This window comes from Triticum urartu, chromosome 4A (genome assembly GCF_056163025.1).
Source record: "Triticum urartu cultivar PI428250 chromosome 4A, HENAU_Tu73, whole genome shotgun sequence".
Lineage (NCBI taxonomy): Eukaryota > Viridiplantae > Streptophyta > Magnoliopsida > Poales > Poaceae > Triticum > Triticum urartu.
In genome coordinates, this window is record NC_141876.1 from 542,702,269 (window position 1) to 542,715,768 (window position 13,500).

At 41.4% G+C, this 13,500-nt stretch overlaps 1 protein-coding gene across 2 annotated transcripts; it reads right to left on the reverse strand.

The window, feature by feature from the left end:
* Positions 1 to 1,274: 1,274 nt before the first annotated feature.
* Positions 1,275 to 12,932, reverse strand: UBP26 (ubiquitin-specific protease 26). 2 transcript variants are annotated; one of them, XM_048716254.2, is made up of 15 exons: positions 12,649 to 12,932; positions 12,318 to 12,444; positions 11,595 to 12,191; positions 10,843 to 11,098; positions 10,035 to 10,726; positions 8,709 to 8,817; positions 8,350 to 8,531; positions 7,389 to 7,661; positions 6,985 to 7,192; positions 6,046 to 6,117; positions 5,167 to 5,400; positions 4,244 to 4,507; positions 2,603 to 2,744; positions 2,341 to 2,522; positions 1,275 to 1,594 (listed from the first exon to the last, which is right to left on the reverse strand). In XM_048716254.2, the coding sequence occupies exons 2-14, from the start codon at positions 12,395 to 12,397 to the stop codon at positions 2,407 to 2,409; spliced, it is 3,225 nt and encodes a 1,074-aa protein (XP_048572211.2). In that variant the 5' UTR covers positions 12,398 to 12,444; positions 12,649 to 12,932; the 3' UTR covers positions 1,275 to 1,594; positions 2,341 to 2,406. The 2 variants fall into 2 exon arrangements, with proteins under 2 accessions (XP_048572211.2, XP_048572212.2); XM_048716255.2 differs by having other exon boundaries at positions 12,318 to 12,441; positions 12,649 to 12,929.
* Between the last annotated feature and the right edge of the window lie 568 nt (positions 12,933 to 13,500).

The following is a 13,500-nucleotide window of genomic DNA, read 5'->3' on the forward strand; positions in this document are numbered from 1 at the left end:
ACACTCCGAAAAATGGGATGAGATATTGATCGGGGACATGTTTTCTCGCAATGTCCAGCAAACCCTTCAGACCCCTCTCAACACTGATGTCGTAAAAGACTTTGTTGCATGGACAGTTTTCGTCAGATCAGCCTACCATAGGGAATGGGGCAGCCAATTCACGAGGAGACAGGATCAATTGGATGGTCAGGGTAGTTCTTTCTTGATGGTCTGGTTGTAATTCTTATTATCTCTAGTATTCTTTGTACTGCCATGATTAAAAATAAATAGTAGATTGAAAGTTTCGGGCAACACCATCACCCTCATCCTCGACAATCATATTGTCCAAAATAACACAACATGTTACGAGCTACCACAAAGTTTCTGATTCCCATATTATTGCAGCTCCATGAACAATTCCCCAACGAGCTTGAAGCACTCTGAATGCCCACTTCACATCCTTCCTCGCTGCTTCCTGCATTGTTGCAAAGTGGTTTTGTTTCCTGCCTATGGTTTCGATATGGTCTTCACAAACGCCGCCACCGAGGATACATGCCATCGGCAAGGCCGTATCCCATGTTGTAGTCACGGCCGTTGATGGTGTAGTTGCACGGCGGTGATTCCCATTGCAAAGCCTCCTGAATACCAGAGATCGCTGAAGCACGTTGATGTCGTTGTGAGAACCCGGCATTACAAATAAAGCATGTCCAAGCATTTGAGGCAGGTTTGAGGCGCCGAGCTGTAGATGCTCTAAAGGAATCGTGCCGGATGACAGGTTCCAACGGATCGGGTACTCCAGCGCAGTACATCAACGTACAGATTGCTTAAGCTTGCTAGACTTCCCAGAAATGATTAATTGTCCTGCACCAGACCAGCATCATGTATTGTTGCTCTAAGCTGAACTTTTTGCTCCTTCCTCCTGGTGTCATTGAGCGTTAGATTTTCTGTTCCGCAAAGTTGATTTTACCTCGCTGGACAAAGTTCATATAATAGAACTTAAATCGTCAGTTGACGAAAGCGTGACTGCATGAGGACGTAAGCTAGCTGACATCTTGGGGCACATTGAACTTACACTTGACAGTTTTTCATTATTTGCATGCTAAGTTTTTAATTTCTTTTTTTTTGCGGGAGAAGTTTTTAATTTCTTTGATTCAAGGGTACCTGCCTGGCCTGGCTTGGTATGTTGGGCCTCCCATGTGACCAGTGACCAGAACATGCAAGCAGTCCCGCGAAAAGCCCGGTTAGTATAAAAGCCACAGAGGGGACTAAAAGAATAACAGACCCTACCATTCCCATCCAAGCAGACGCTAGCTAGTTTAAGGCTCCTTGCCAAAACGTCGACATAGTCCCAACCGTACAAGGGAGTTTCCCACGGCTCTCATGAACAAAAATAAAAGGTTACGCTGACGCCAAGCGGCAGAGCCAGAAATAGTCATCAACTACACCTAAGTAATTACATCAGAGAAGAGTGCATCAGAACCTCTTCCTTTTTCCCCTCACTGTGGACAATTGGGATACAACAGATTGAAAAGACAAAGCACGGAGACAGCCATAGACGAAAATTCCAGCCACGTCCAGCGGATCCCGTAACTTGGTATGACCAAACATCAGATTCCTGGATACAAGAGAGAGCATATGTTAGTGCCTAAATTTAGCCAGGTATTTTTCTTCATCAGCAAGACAACCATATTGGCAGGAGTCGGGCCTTGAAATGGACAAAAGAAAAAGTAAGAAAGGCAATGCACGCATGGGCATTTCGTCTAGAACCAACTTAACAGAGAGGATTCGCTGGTAGATAAAGAAATCAAATGAAGCATGGAGGATAAACGGAAGTTAAGTTTTCAGAATAGCATAAAATTTATGAATATGGTAGTAGTAATTAGTAGCCTTCAGACCTAACTAATTAACTATACATACATACTACGATGCAAAACAGAGGGCAGCAATCACCACACCGAGCTATTCGAACTCAGCTCCGTGAGTCCTAGGCGAGTGAGCATGTGAGCATAACGAGAGTAGTAACTCGACAAAACTCACTTACATGTAATATTGAATACGTACTTATTTTGTGGGAGCTGAGCATGAGATACTCCAGCTTTTCATATATGGGCCAGCATAGTTTTCAATAGCGTACACACCAAGTCCAGCTTTACTAAATTTCCATATGAAACAACACTGTATTTTCTTATGCTAAGCTCTAAGCTTATTTGAGTTTTGCCCGAGCCAAGCTCAAGCCTAGCACTAAGCTCGAAAGTCAACTTAGGCCCGTTTGAGCTTCGGTCCAGCCTAGCCACGTTTTTTAGTCTGATGATGTCTACTGAGAAAAAACAAAATATATATGAAGTGAAGTAGGAGTTTCACCTCTAAGCAAGAGTAACCAGCAGCGATGCCAATGTATGCATGCAGCGATGTAGATCACATGAAAACTCATTCACTCGATACTATGTCCTGACAAAGCTGAGCTGATACACTTGATGTCAATAGTGTACCACGAAAGCCTTCCTCAGCAGGTAGTGCATCAGCCTTCGGCTCTGAAATTTCATCTGAAATATTATAGGATAGCAAAGTTAACAATCTAATGTTTTCAGAAATGTTCAAGTCATCATAGTTGTTAGGGCTTCACCTGCTATATCACGGTCCTCAAACAATTCAGAATCTTTAACCCACAAAACATCCCCAGGGAAAATGCACTTATCAGCAAGAGTCGCAAAATCCTCTTCGATCTCAAGAGGGCCTTTATGAAGCTTCTGATTCTCCTTCACAATCTAAATATGACAACAGCAAAAATTGGACTGAAGCAGACAACCACAATGCAAACCAAACAAGCAAGATTTCTGCACCCAGGCATAAAATAAAAGTAACATGTGTAGGTGTGCCCCCTCTTTTAAACAAAATGGAGAGAAGGGGGGCATTAGACCAAAAATAGTTACCGATTACCAGCAGCCAAGGAACGTTGCACTATTATGTATCCCCATATCAAGTCAAAACTAGGTTATTGGACGATTGACTTTGCCAATACTGTGAACATTACTAATGCTTCAGAAAAGGAAGCACAATAAAATCCAAAAAAATGTGATCAAGTGATCATGCAAGTATTGAAATTTGAAATGCATGCACCGACCAGTTAATCCAAAAGCTGGTGGCCAATACATTTCAACACTCCCCTCACGTCTAGGTTCCTCCAGAATTTCATGGGATCGATGTAAACCGCAACTGTTTTGTTAAAAGTGCATTGGCCAGGTCTTGAACTCGAGACCACTTGGCTCTAATACCATATTGAATTGCATGCATAACTAGTGAACTTGAAAGCTTAAGCTGTTGGAGAAAGGTGGGAACCATATTTCAACAGCAAGTGCGATGTATAGCTACAGTACTCCAGTATGATGAATGGTATGGGGGCCAACTGATAGGCTCAAAAGGTTCAGAACAATCACAGCATAGGCAACGATCCTTTTAGTAAGAGAGAAGTGCATATTACACCCCCCAACTCTAGCCCTAGTCTAATATACACCCCTCAACTCCAATACCGTCTAAAATACACCCCTCAACTCTCAAAACCGGCTAGAATTCAACCCTCCCCTCCCCAACAGCATAGGCAACTCAGTCAAAACCGGTCAAACTGGGTCAAAACCGGTCAACAGGGAGGGGAGGGTTGAATTATGGCCAGTTTTGTGAGTTGGGGGGTGTATATTAGACGGTATTGGAGTTGGGGGATGTATATTAGACTAGGGCTAGAGTTGGGGGGTGTAATATGCACTTCTCTCTTTTAGTAACATGTGTAGGTGCGCCCTCCCTCCTTTTAGTACACCCTCCCTCCCGGTTTGTAAGGCCCTAAAAATACCTTAAAACTACATGTAGGATAGCTGGGTCTAACTGATAAGCACCTGGTACTTTTAACCGGAGCTTATCACTTTCATAATTACCGGTTGCAGCTAACAATGTTAAGCTTTACAATTTTAAGTTCAAACTTATTTTTTTGTACAGTTCAAATAATTTCAAACGCACGCAAGTGATAAGATTAATTGAAAAATATGCCTTCCAGTCGAGAAGGTTTTGAACTATAGGGTACCGGTCACAAGACTCAATACTGATACTTATTTAGCGAACTTCTTTCAGCTGAAACAGATACGAAGTGGCAGTCGTACCAATCAGCTGAAGTTTCCTTCTTAATTTTTCTTGTGTTTTTCCCTTTTTGTATATGAAATGCAAGAGGAACGGTGCTCGGCTGTTTGCATAAAGTAAAATTTTGATGTGCATGACATACCCCTAAAGATTCCCATATCATGAGTTTCAACTGATAGACGGTTGTAGAACCAGAGACTTTCAAACTGATTGAGTTCCCTGTGGTTGTTCTCCGAGAACGCTTTGAAGTCCGGCGATCTGGAACAGGAAGAGCTGCAGATGCCTCCCTAATTGACTTTGGTGCTTCTTTCCCACGCACAAGATAAACATGGATATCTTCGTTCTGGTAATTGAGTTTCTCCACCAATGCACAGCTCTCTCTTTCTCCAATACATTCTTCACAAACCTAGCATACAAAATTCACAAGTAGAGTTGAGATAAAAAAAAGGGGGAAAGTAGAATATGCACTTCTTACTCATCAGATAGGTACAGTTATTCCATTGCTTGAAAATTTTAATTGATTAAATCAACTACTACAAGGGAACAGCACTCAGCTAACAACGTAAACCTTATCACTAAGCTCATCTATGAGGCGTGAGTCAAGATTCTGCCGTTTTTTTCATCCAACACACCGTCTCCCTGCCATTCCCTCTTGTGTGATGGTTTACACTTTAGAATCATGCATTAGGAGGCGACAACCAACAACTCGTATCTAAAAGCTGAAGAGGCTGTCACAGCTGCGACCTTGATGGTTTACAGGAGAGCTATTGAAAAGGAATGTTGCACACTTGTAGTAAAATAGCTTCTAATTGCTCAAACATCATGTCATCAGGACTAACCTACATGAAAGAAGAGCACTATTGCAGTTTCTTGTTCATTATACTTTCCTGGTAGTATTGTTGTTTACTGGTTTAGATTCTCATATTTTAACTAGTCAAGTGTGCAAGCCGGCAACTGCAAGGCGACGCATTGTGCTTGTGCATATGATAACCAGGTTACATTAACATAAGAATGTTATGGTCAGATATGCAAATCAATAACTCTAATCTAGAATATTTAGTTTACCTCAGGATCAGTTCTGACATAGGGTCTACAGTCCTCCGAGTCACCATTTGCACCATTAATAAACTGGTCCGGATCTTTTTCCAAAATTACCATTGCTTCAGATGACTCGTGCGGTTTATCCTCTGAGCTCTTACTAAAAAGAATTTCAGCACATGCGCCATCTGCATGTGCCACGTTCCACTCCTCAGAGAATGATTGCCAGTCGGATTCTGAGATGATTGCTAACCCATCAGTCTGAAAACCAAGTATATAGTTAACCCACAACGTCAAGATTATTTGTTTTCATCTAGCAACAAAACATATCAGTAAAACAATGCCCAAAACAGCAATCGAAAGCAACTAAATAATAATGTATAAGAATTATATACTTTCTATCTAGTATTAGTATGCATTTATATTCATAAGCATTACCAGTATAGATCCATAAAAAATTCATTAAACAAATAAATACTAGTTCGAAACCAATATGCCGCATATTTCGAGAGGAACAGAACAGCACAGCAGACGTCCTCCTGTGCTTCTGACAAGAAAGCCAGAGCTCGAGTTCCCAATCTGGGAGATCTTTACCACATACAAACTTCATGAAACAAATAAATACTAGTTCGAAACCGATATGTCGCATATTTGAAAGAGGAACAGCACATTATAGCAGATATCATCTGCTTCTGAACAAAAAGAGCTGGAGCTCAAGCTCTCAATCTGGGGGAACATCGTTACAACCAATGTACATCAATTTCACACACACACACACAACAAAAAAAATCAAGTCGTCCCAATGAGCAACAACGCTATGGACAGACTTCAGAAAACAGCTAGCCCAAAAAGAGGCAACAAAGAGAGGAGTAGGAAAGATAAGTTATGAAGACCACATGAACTTACATTCGATGTTTTCTGAGTGATGCCCCCACGCTTGTAAACTATATCCAAAGGCCTTTGCAACAATCTAGAATGCTGAAAAATGATCAAAATATTCAAAAAGAAATACTTCATAGTTTATAACATAATAACTAGATAACAAAGGTGGTGGTAATGCAAATTTGCCAAATCAAGTCAACAAAATAAATTGAGTCTCCTAGAGACCCACATTAAAAATATCAATATGCAAAGGAACCATGCATCAATTACCCACCATACATACATCATTTACAGGGGGGTCAAATTAAACATCTCTCGCTGACCAAACAAATCTTCACAATATTCTATTAAACCCCACTTGAAGTGACGAAATAACAACTTATAGTGAATTCTTAAATCAATTAGGCAAGAGCACCAAACATGTGTCATGCCACAGATATGAAGGTAGTTACGATGCATACTTATTTGGTAGTGCTCTCAAAGTATGATTGTACTCATGTCAAAATTATATCTTATCCCATTCTTGTGTCTTGCTTTGCTCTGTAAAACTATTACATTTCTAAACTATTACACTGGCAGATATTAACAGAATGCAAAAGGGCAGCATTATATATGTATGACTCTTGGGCCTCACTCAATGAATCCAACTGGTATACCACACAACCTTATAGGTAGATTATAAACAATTTACAGTGTGCAGAAGTGCAATTCCTTGCCCAAATTATCCTAGCAGTCAGTCTTCACCAATGTGTTGCAAAAAGTGCTAATATTCATCTCATTGTTTCACAATAGGAGAATAGTAAGCTAACTTCTAGCCATATTACCCTAACAGCAAGCTTCACACTTACCTGACTATAGAAATTTATATACTAGAGTTCAAGTCTTTCCTGGCCTTTTCAGAACCAAACACACATACCGTCATGTAGGACGACTTATCAGCAGAACAGAGAAGAGATAGTTTACCTTTTCACATTTAAGTGAATTTATAGCAACTTCAAGACTTTGAGGTTCTGGTAACGACGAAACATTTTTTCCAGTCGCTGTAATGTAAGCTCTCCATTCTGACAACCACGACGAAGGAACCAAATAATATTTTTGTCCAGGATTAAGTGCAAAGCCTTTCCCAGAGATTAACTTTTCATGGCTCTGTCGTTGCTTCAGTTTCACCGCTCTGAAGAGAGAAATAACATGCCAAAAGAAACTTAATATAACCACCCACTTTAAGTGAACAGTTCATTATCTCACATTAATAATCCATGGTATTATGACATTGTTAACCGTGAGTCCAATTATATGGCATTGATTAATTCACTGTATTATGGCATTGACATTGATTAGTTCACTGTATTATGGCATTTTTAGCTTACCTAAGACTATCCTCAACAGAAGCAACAGCTGACAATTTGTGGTCACAGATCTCGCATGGTTGAGTATCTGACGGAAAAGTCACAATATCATCAGCTTCCTTTGCAATGGTTTCATAGAGAAATAGCCATAGGCTCTCTGGCACAGATACCCGCTTTGCCCCAGAAGCGTGCTCTGGAAGAAGATTCCCATGGCTGCATCTTAGAGCACTTGTTGGTCCCTTATCAGCATCAAAAGTGATATCCACATTTTTTCTTCGCAGCCAATGGGACAACCTGGGAGCAACGGCAAAATAGATCGGTATGAGACTAGTAGATAGCTGTGATTTGGTAACGTAATGCAACCACTGGGACAGCAAAACGGGAAGAATGATAAAAGACTATGCATGAGTGCACATCAACAGAAGAAGCATTCAGTGTCAAATTCATGGAACAACTGTGAGACATACTTAGGTTATAACTGGAAACTGGTTAAGGTGTAAAACCCCAATCAAGAAAACTATGACGATTGGCCACATCCCACATCATGGTAATGGTTGAAGTATTGCACAGAAGGGCAATCAATACAGAGCAACCATTAGAAGGCAGTAAAAAGTAAACACAACATACAGACCTAGCATATGACTCATGTTGGTGGAACTGCAGATAAAGATTCTTACAAACACATTATAGTACATCATATAACTGGACTGAAATTTGGAAGGGCCTTAAGCAGAATATTGTATTTGTATATAAATAGCTCCACAAAGACAGTAGTAATTCAGGAGAATAGTCCTAATTGTACGTAAAAAATGTTTAGCTTCAGCAAGTCATGCCTTAAGCAGAATATTATGTCTGTATATAAATAGCTCCACAAAGACAGTAGTTGAGGAGGATAATCCTAATTGTACGTAAAAAATGTTTATCTTTAGCAAGTCACGTACAGAACCAAGATCAGAATCTGAGAAGGATGTCCTTTCCATACCATGCCTTCGAAATAAAGTAAGAAGGACCTTCTGGAATACTTCCAGCAAGTGCAGCTTCTGCAAGATTCTTTAACGATGCTTTCCGATCACGATAGACATCAGCAGAAACTGCAGTTTTTGCTACATCCTTGAGACACTCCTTGCAAACATCATCCTTGCTGAGTGTTGGTCCTCCTCCGTACTAGTATGTAACAATATAAATGATACCCATCAGCAGTATTTTAGTATAAGAAGTTCAGAACTAGGTACAAAATACAGTGTCCTTGCAAATAACTAAAGTAAAACATTACCACTAAGCAAACCGAGTGAGAGAAACAATTCTAAGAAATAAAACCCAACAAATGGAGAAGATTCTTACTTTGGAAAGTAGCTTCTCCCAAGCTTTAGCCGATAACCGCTTCATGGATGTGACTTTAGATGCTGGAACTTTTCCATGTTCACACTGAATTGGAATGTTGTCAATGGAACTGCAAAACCAACATAAAGTTGTTATGTGGATCCTGCCAGGAATATCCTAAGGCTATTTGTTCAGAAGAATATCTACACCTATTAAAGATTTAGTTGGTGACGATGGTGTGTTAAACATCTGACTGACCATCCAATCTGCATCTAACACATGCGGAGTAATCTACGACATTTTTGTAAAAAGACCACACGACTCTGCTCCACATTTGCAGAAAACCACTTAGTCTCTCCATATCAGCCCCATCCCTCACCGCCTCACCCAAACAGATAAGAGGAATAAATTTGTATGGAACACACCATATTTTTAGTGATATATATACCAAAAATAGGGGGGAAAATTCAAGTTTGTGAATATGTATTGGTTTATTTTGTATCCATTGCAACGCACTGGCACTTTGCTAGTGTGCATAACAAGGAATGTAGCCATACAAAATTTCAAGAACTGCTACGTATAGCACCTATATCTGAGATAGCACATATATTTCACAAGAAACTAATAATCGGTTTGCTAAAAGGGTTCAGAAATCAAAAACTGGTATTAGGTTATCATTGCATTCTCATGTGAAGTTAAATTCCTTATGGGCTGCTTCTCATGATAATGAATAGTTGTGTATGCATGTGATGGTATGGCCGACCTTGTCCCGGCCAATCAAAATATACCCTATTATGTCCCTATATATTCGAACGGACAGAAAATCCAAAAGGCTAAGATAGATCTCAAATCAAGAAAATCTGATCTAGCCTAGAGCTTAGCAATGAAAAATATTAGCAACTACCAGCCAGCTCCTTTCATGTAGATACTGCAAGCATAGGTTAAACCTAGAGGTACAGACAGATGATGCCTTCACAGAACTTCGAACTGCCATGATGGTTGTTGTGTTTGGAAAATAAATCAATGTAGTGAATGTACTCAGATATTTGATGGATTGTGGTATAAATGAGCATTATATGCATTTAACACCCAGCTTTTATTTATCATCCATAGATTTGATAACCAACTGTATAACAATCCAGATAACTAACAGTACAAGAATACTAGAGAAAAAAGTACAACAATACGAAGTAGTCACATGAGCAATAAGTTATGAGTTTCTACGCAACTGAGACAAACAACATTTGCAAGGATAGTGTTGTCACGACACCAAATAATAATAAAGCATTTAAATGTAGATGAAAAAGAAGAGTGGAAATAAATAAACAAGCGCTCTAGAGAACTCACGAGGGAGGGGTAGCATTATCCGCCCATTGGCGAAGCCAGTCTAGTGAAATCCAAAAATATGAATCATCGTCTGGAGTAGCAGGTGCTTCTGTAATAACAGATTTTACTTCTTGGCGCCTTTCTTGTATGGAAGCCAAAAGGTTATCTTTTTTACTTAGGTACTCGCCACATTCGTTTACACATGATGCATTCAAAGCATCAATCTCATCCATCAGATGGCGTGGAAGTGAACTATTACTGGCTTCCACAATATTATTGCTTTTAATACCATTTTCATCCTTGCTCGAACGTTTGTACATTAGCATGTAAGCATCAGTGGAAGAGAACATCTCTCCCATATTAGAAGTCGGTGCAGCCTCATGATGGCTACTGTTATTACCATTTGCCACAGAACCTTCGGTAGAAGTACCTTCAGATTTCTGATCCGCTTTTTCAGATGACTTGCCTGGTTTTTCACCAAAAGGGTGAAAACCAAGGCTGGATACACACTCATCATCAAACTCCCACCAGTGACCATTGCTTTCATCCTTTATATGTGCCACATAGTGACCACTATTAGCAGCACTACCCTTATGAATCAAAATAGCAGCCAGGCCATAAATGTAATTGGATGAAGGATCCGACAACCGCTTCCCCATATCTAGCTGTCCCGGAAAACTGAATGATGAAGAAATCTTTTTCTTCGTTGTTGTCTGCGGAGGAAATAAATTAGTAAGTTTCTTCCACACAAATCGAGAAATCACACAAGACAGAAGCAGGGGCAACAGATAGCACAAAACTATGAACAAGCTTGGATCAGAGTAATCACCTTTGGTAGGAATACATATCGCTTCAGCTGAAAATTAACAACAGGAGGAAGCGAGCGAAGTTTTATACAACGGGTGGCGTCTACCCTTTTCTGACATGACTCGCAGGAATATTGGTTCTCCCCATTCAGTGCCTCCACGCTCAAATAGTCATCCAGACTTTCCTCTAAATTACTTAAACCTTTAATATTCAGTTCCAGTTCATAGAAGTCTTCCATTTTTGAAGATGCTTCAGAATCCCTTCCACATGATGAACACCTTAAGCATATGGTAACCAACATCAGTCCTCCACAAAATTAATGAGTAGTACAAATGAACTAACATATCATATTATCATTCACTTTGGTATGTGCAAGCTGTGTGAATTAGAAATTGTGAATGTACTCAGTGGTCAATCCAATTACAAAATCAAAGATATGTACCTGAGCACATAGCTTGGCCTAAGTACAAGATCCAGCAAAACAGGACTCGCAAGTTCAAAAAAAAAAATCATATCCAGCTAACTATTTTGTTGCTGTTTGACAAGATAACGGGCTTGTTATTATAATCACAAACTAAGATATTTTTATAGTAATTCTGTAGCGGCAGAACATCGCAAGACAATAAAACACAGTGTATGCGAGCAAACAGGAGCATACAAGGCAAACACGATGTGGTAATATTGGGAAGATAAACCTTCTAACTTAAAGTTCAGATCCCTTCAGTTTCCAAAATAAATCTTGAGAAAAGCACCAATTTAGGCATTTTTACCTACCGAGTCACATGCGACACACTTCCACGAAATAAATCTTGCACAATAGTTTTTGCAACAGCGACCCTGGAGTAACTTAACGAACGCTCGAGCAGAGACAAAAACAAGGTGAGAAATTCGTGACTGTCCTGCTGGACACCGTTGTCTAGTTCCAAGGTCTTGATGAAAGGTGCTGAATCAATGAAAGCCATTTTGCTGGAGTGTAGCTGCGCAAATAATCGAGCCAGCTGATCGAGAACAGGTTGCTTCTTCAAGATGTCTGGCTCTAGCGAGAAAATGCCTGAACGGAAGGAAGTGTTCATATAGAGGCACTGAAGTATGCTGTTAGCATAACATGTCGCGCCCAGATTAGTCAATCCAGCAGGCGTCTCAGTGGAAGCACGGAGGTCCTTGGATGGGTCAGGGCCGAGGCTACCGACATGCTCGCCATTTTTCTGCCAGAGGCCAGTCTTCCTCGTCCCACCGGTGGTGGGGATCAACCCGCAGAAACAATTGGGTGAGTCCTTGGTGTTCCCATGGCAGCCCTGGCAAACCGGCTTCCACACGCTGTAAAGTTGCCTAATATCATCTTGCGTGATGGCGCCAGTGGAATGTATCCTCCTGCATAGCACAGGCAGCAGCACCCCAAGCAAAAAACATGTCAGCAACAGAAACACATTGAAATCTCCCCCTTCACCCTATCAAATCTCCAGCTCCCAGCAATGGGAAAAGGCAATGTATACATACTTGAGAGCAGCATAAGACGGGCTCGCAGACTCATCGGCGCGTGGCCTCTTGTTCTTATTGCGGGTGTTGTGCCTGCTCATTGTACCATCAACAGAGCGCCAAGCGAAACCTCCAGTTGCTCTCCCTGCTGCGGAAACAACAGAAGCCAGAGCATTAGCGCGTCGACATCGGGGGCGGACGGAACGAGGAGCATTGGGGTCAGTTCGAACCCTAAATTCCGTGGGAAACAGGCTGCTATCACTACTCCACCAAACAGCAAACGAATCCGCAAAAAAATGGGGAAAAATCGACGGATTTAACAGACAAAAGGCGTTTGGATTGGAATGCTTACCGCGAAGGGAGGAACAGATCAAGCTCTCCGGGCAATCCGAAGCAGGCTAGGGTTCGCCACCAGCAGGAAAAGCAAATCCAGGCCCTGATGGATCTCTGCTCCACGCCGGTCCGGTCCAGCAGAGCGGCGGCGGAGGGGGAGGATGAGGATGGGGAGAGATGAATCCCTTGGAGGTGGCGGTCGGCGGTGGAAGGGCAGAGGGGCGGAGAGGGTTCCCTTCGATGACCCCCGCCGCGAGCTGGAAGGGGATGAAAAGAAGCTGATCTGCTTTTTGGTTTCAGAGCCGGGTGACGTGCCGCATGTTTTGTTGGGTCGGGCTGCGCCCGTGGGCTTGGCATCAGAGTCGTGGGCTTGGGAGGGAGTAGGGGGGGATAGCACAGGACGGTAAAACGGTGGGAATGGAATGTTTTCTTTTGCTGGAATGGAAATGGAATAATTTGCCTCCAAAAAAATGGAATAATTGACGTTGAACTTTGTGCCCTTCAAGGCTTCTGCAGATTCATGGTGACATTCCCCTACAGCGCACGGCGTCGAGATGTATAGGTGATTTGCTGAACAAGGACATGGCAGAGCACATTGTGGCAAACTACACGGCAACGGATGCTTGTCATGAGTCACGCGGGCTTTTGCAACATTTCTGGTGACTTTGTGATTAATATGGCGAGCTCCCTAAGGATTATTGTCACGTCCTTGATGCGACTATAGCTCCGACGTGTCGAGGCACGACTTAGAGACATAACCGCATTGAAAGCAATGTCGCAAGTTAGGCAATCTTCACAACATCTCATGTAATTTAGATAATAAAAAAAAGATATATAGTTGGCTTACACTCGCCACGTCAATCAAAGTACA

Excerpts from the sequence above, each read along its gene's own strand:
- UBP26 (XM_048716254.2), bottom strand. The coding sequence starts at position 12,397 with ATGAGCAGGCACAACACCCGCAATAAGAACAAGAGGCCACGCGCCGAT. Across the intron at positions 5,401-6,045 it reads TCACTCAGAAAACATCGAAT|ACTGATGGGTTAGCAATCAT; the intron begins GTAAGTTCATGT and ends CTTGGTTTTCAG. Across the intron at positions 2,745-4,243 it reads TGATATGGGAATCTTTAGGG|ATTGTGAAGGAGAATCAGAA; the intron begins GTATGTCATGCA and ends TGTCATATTTAG.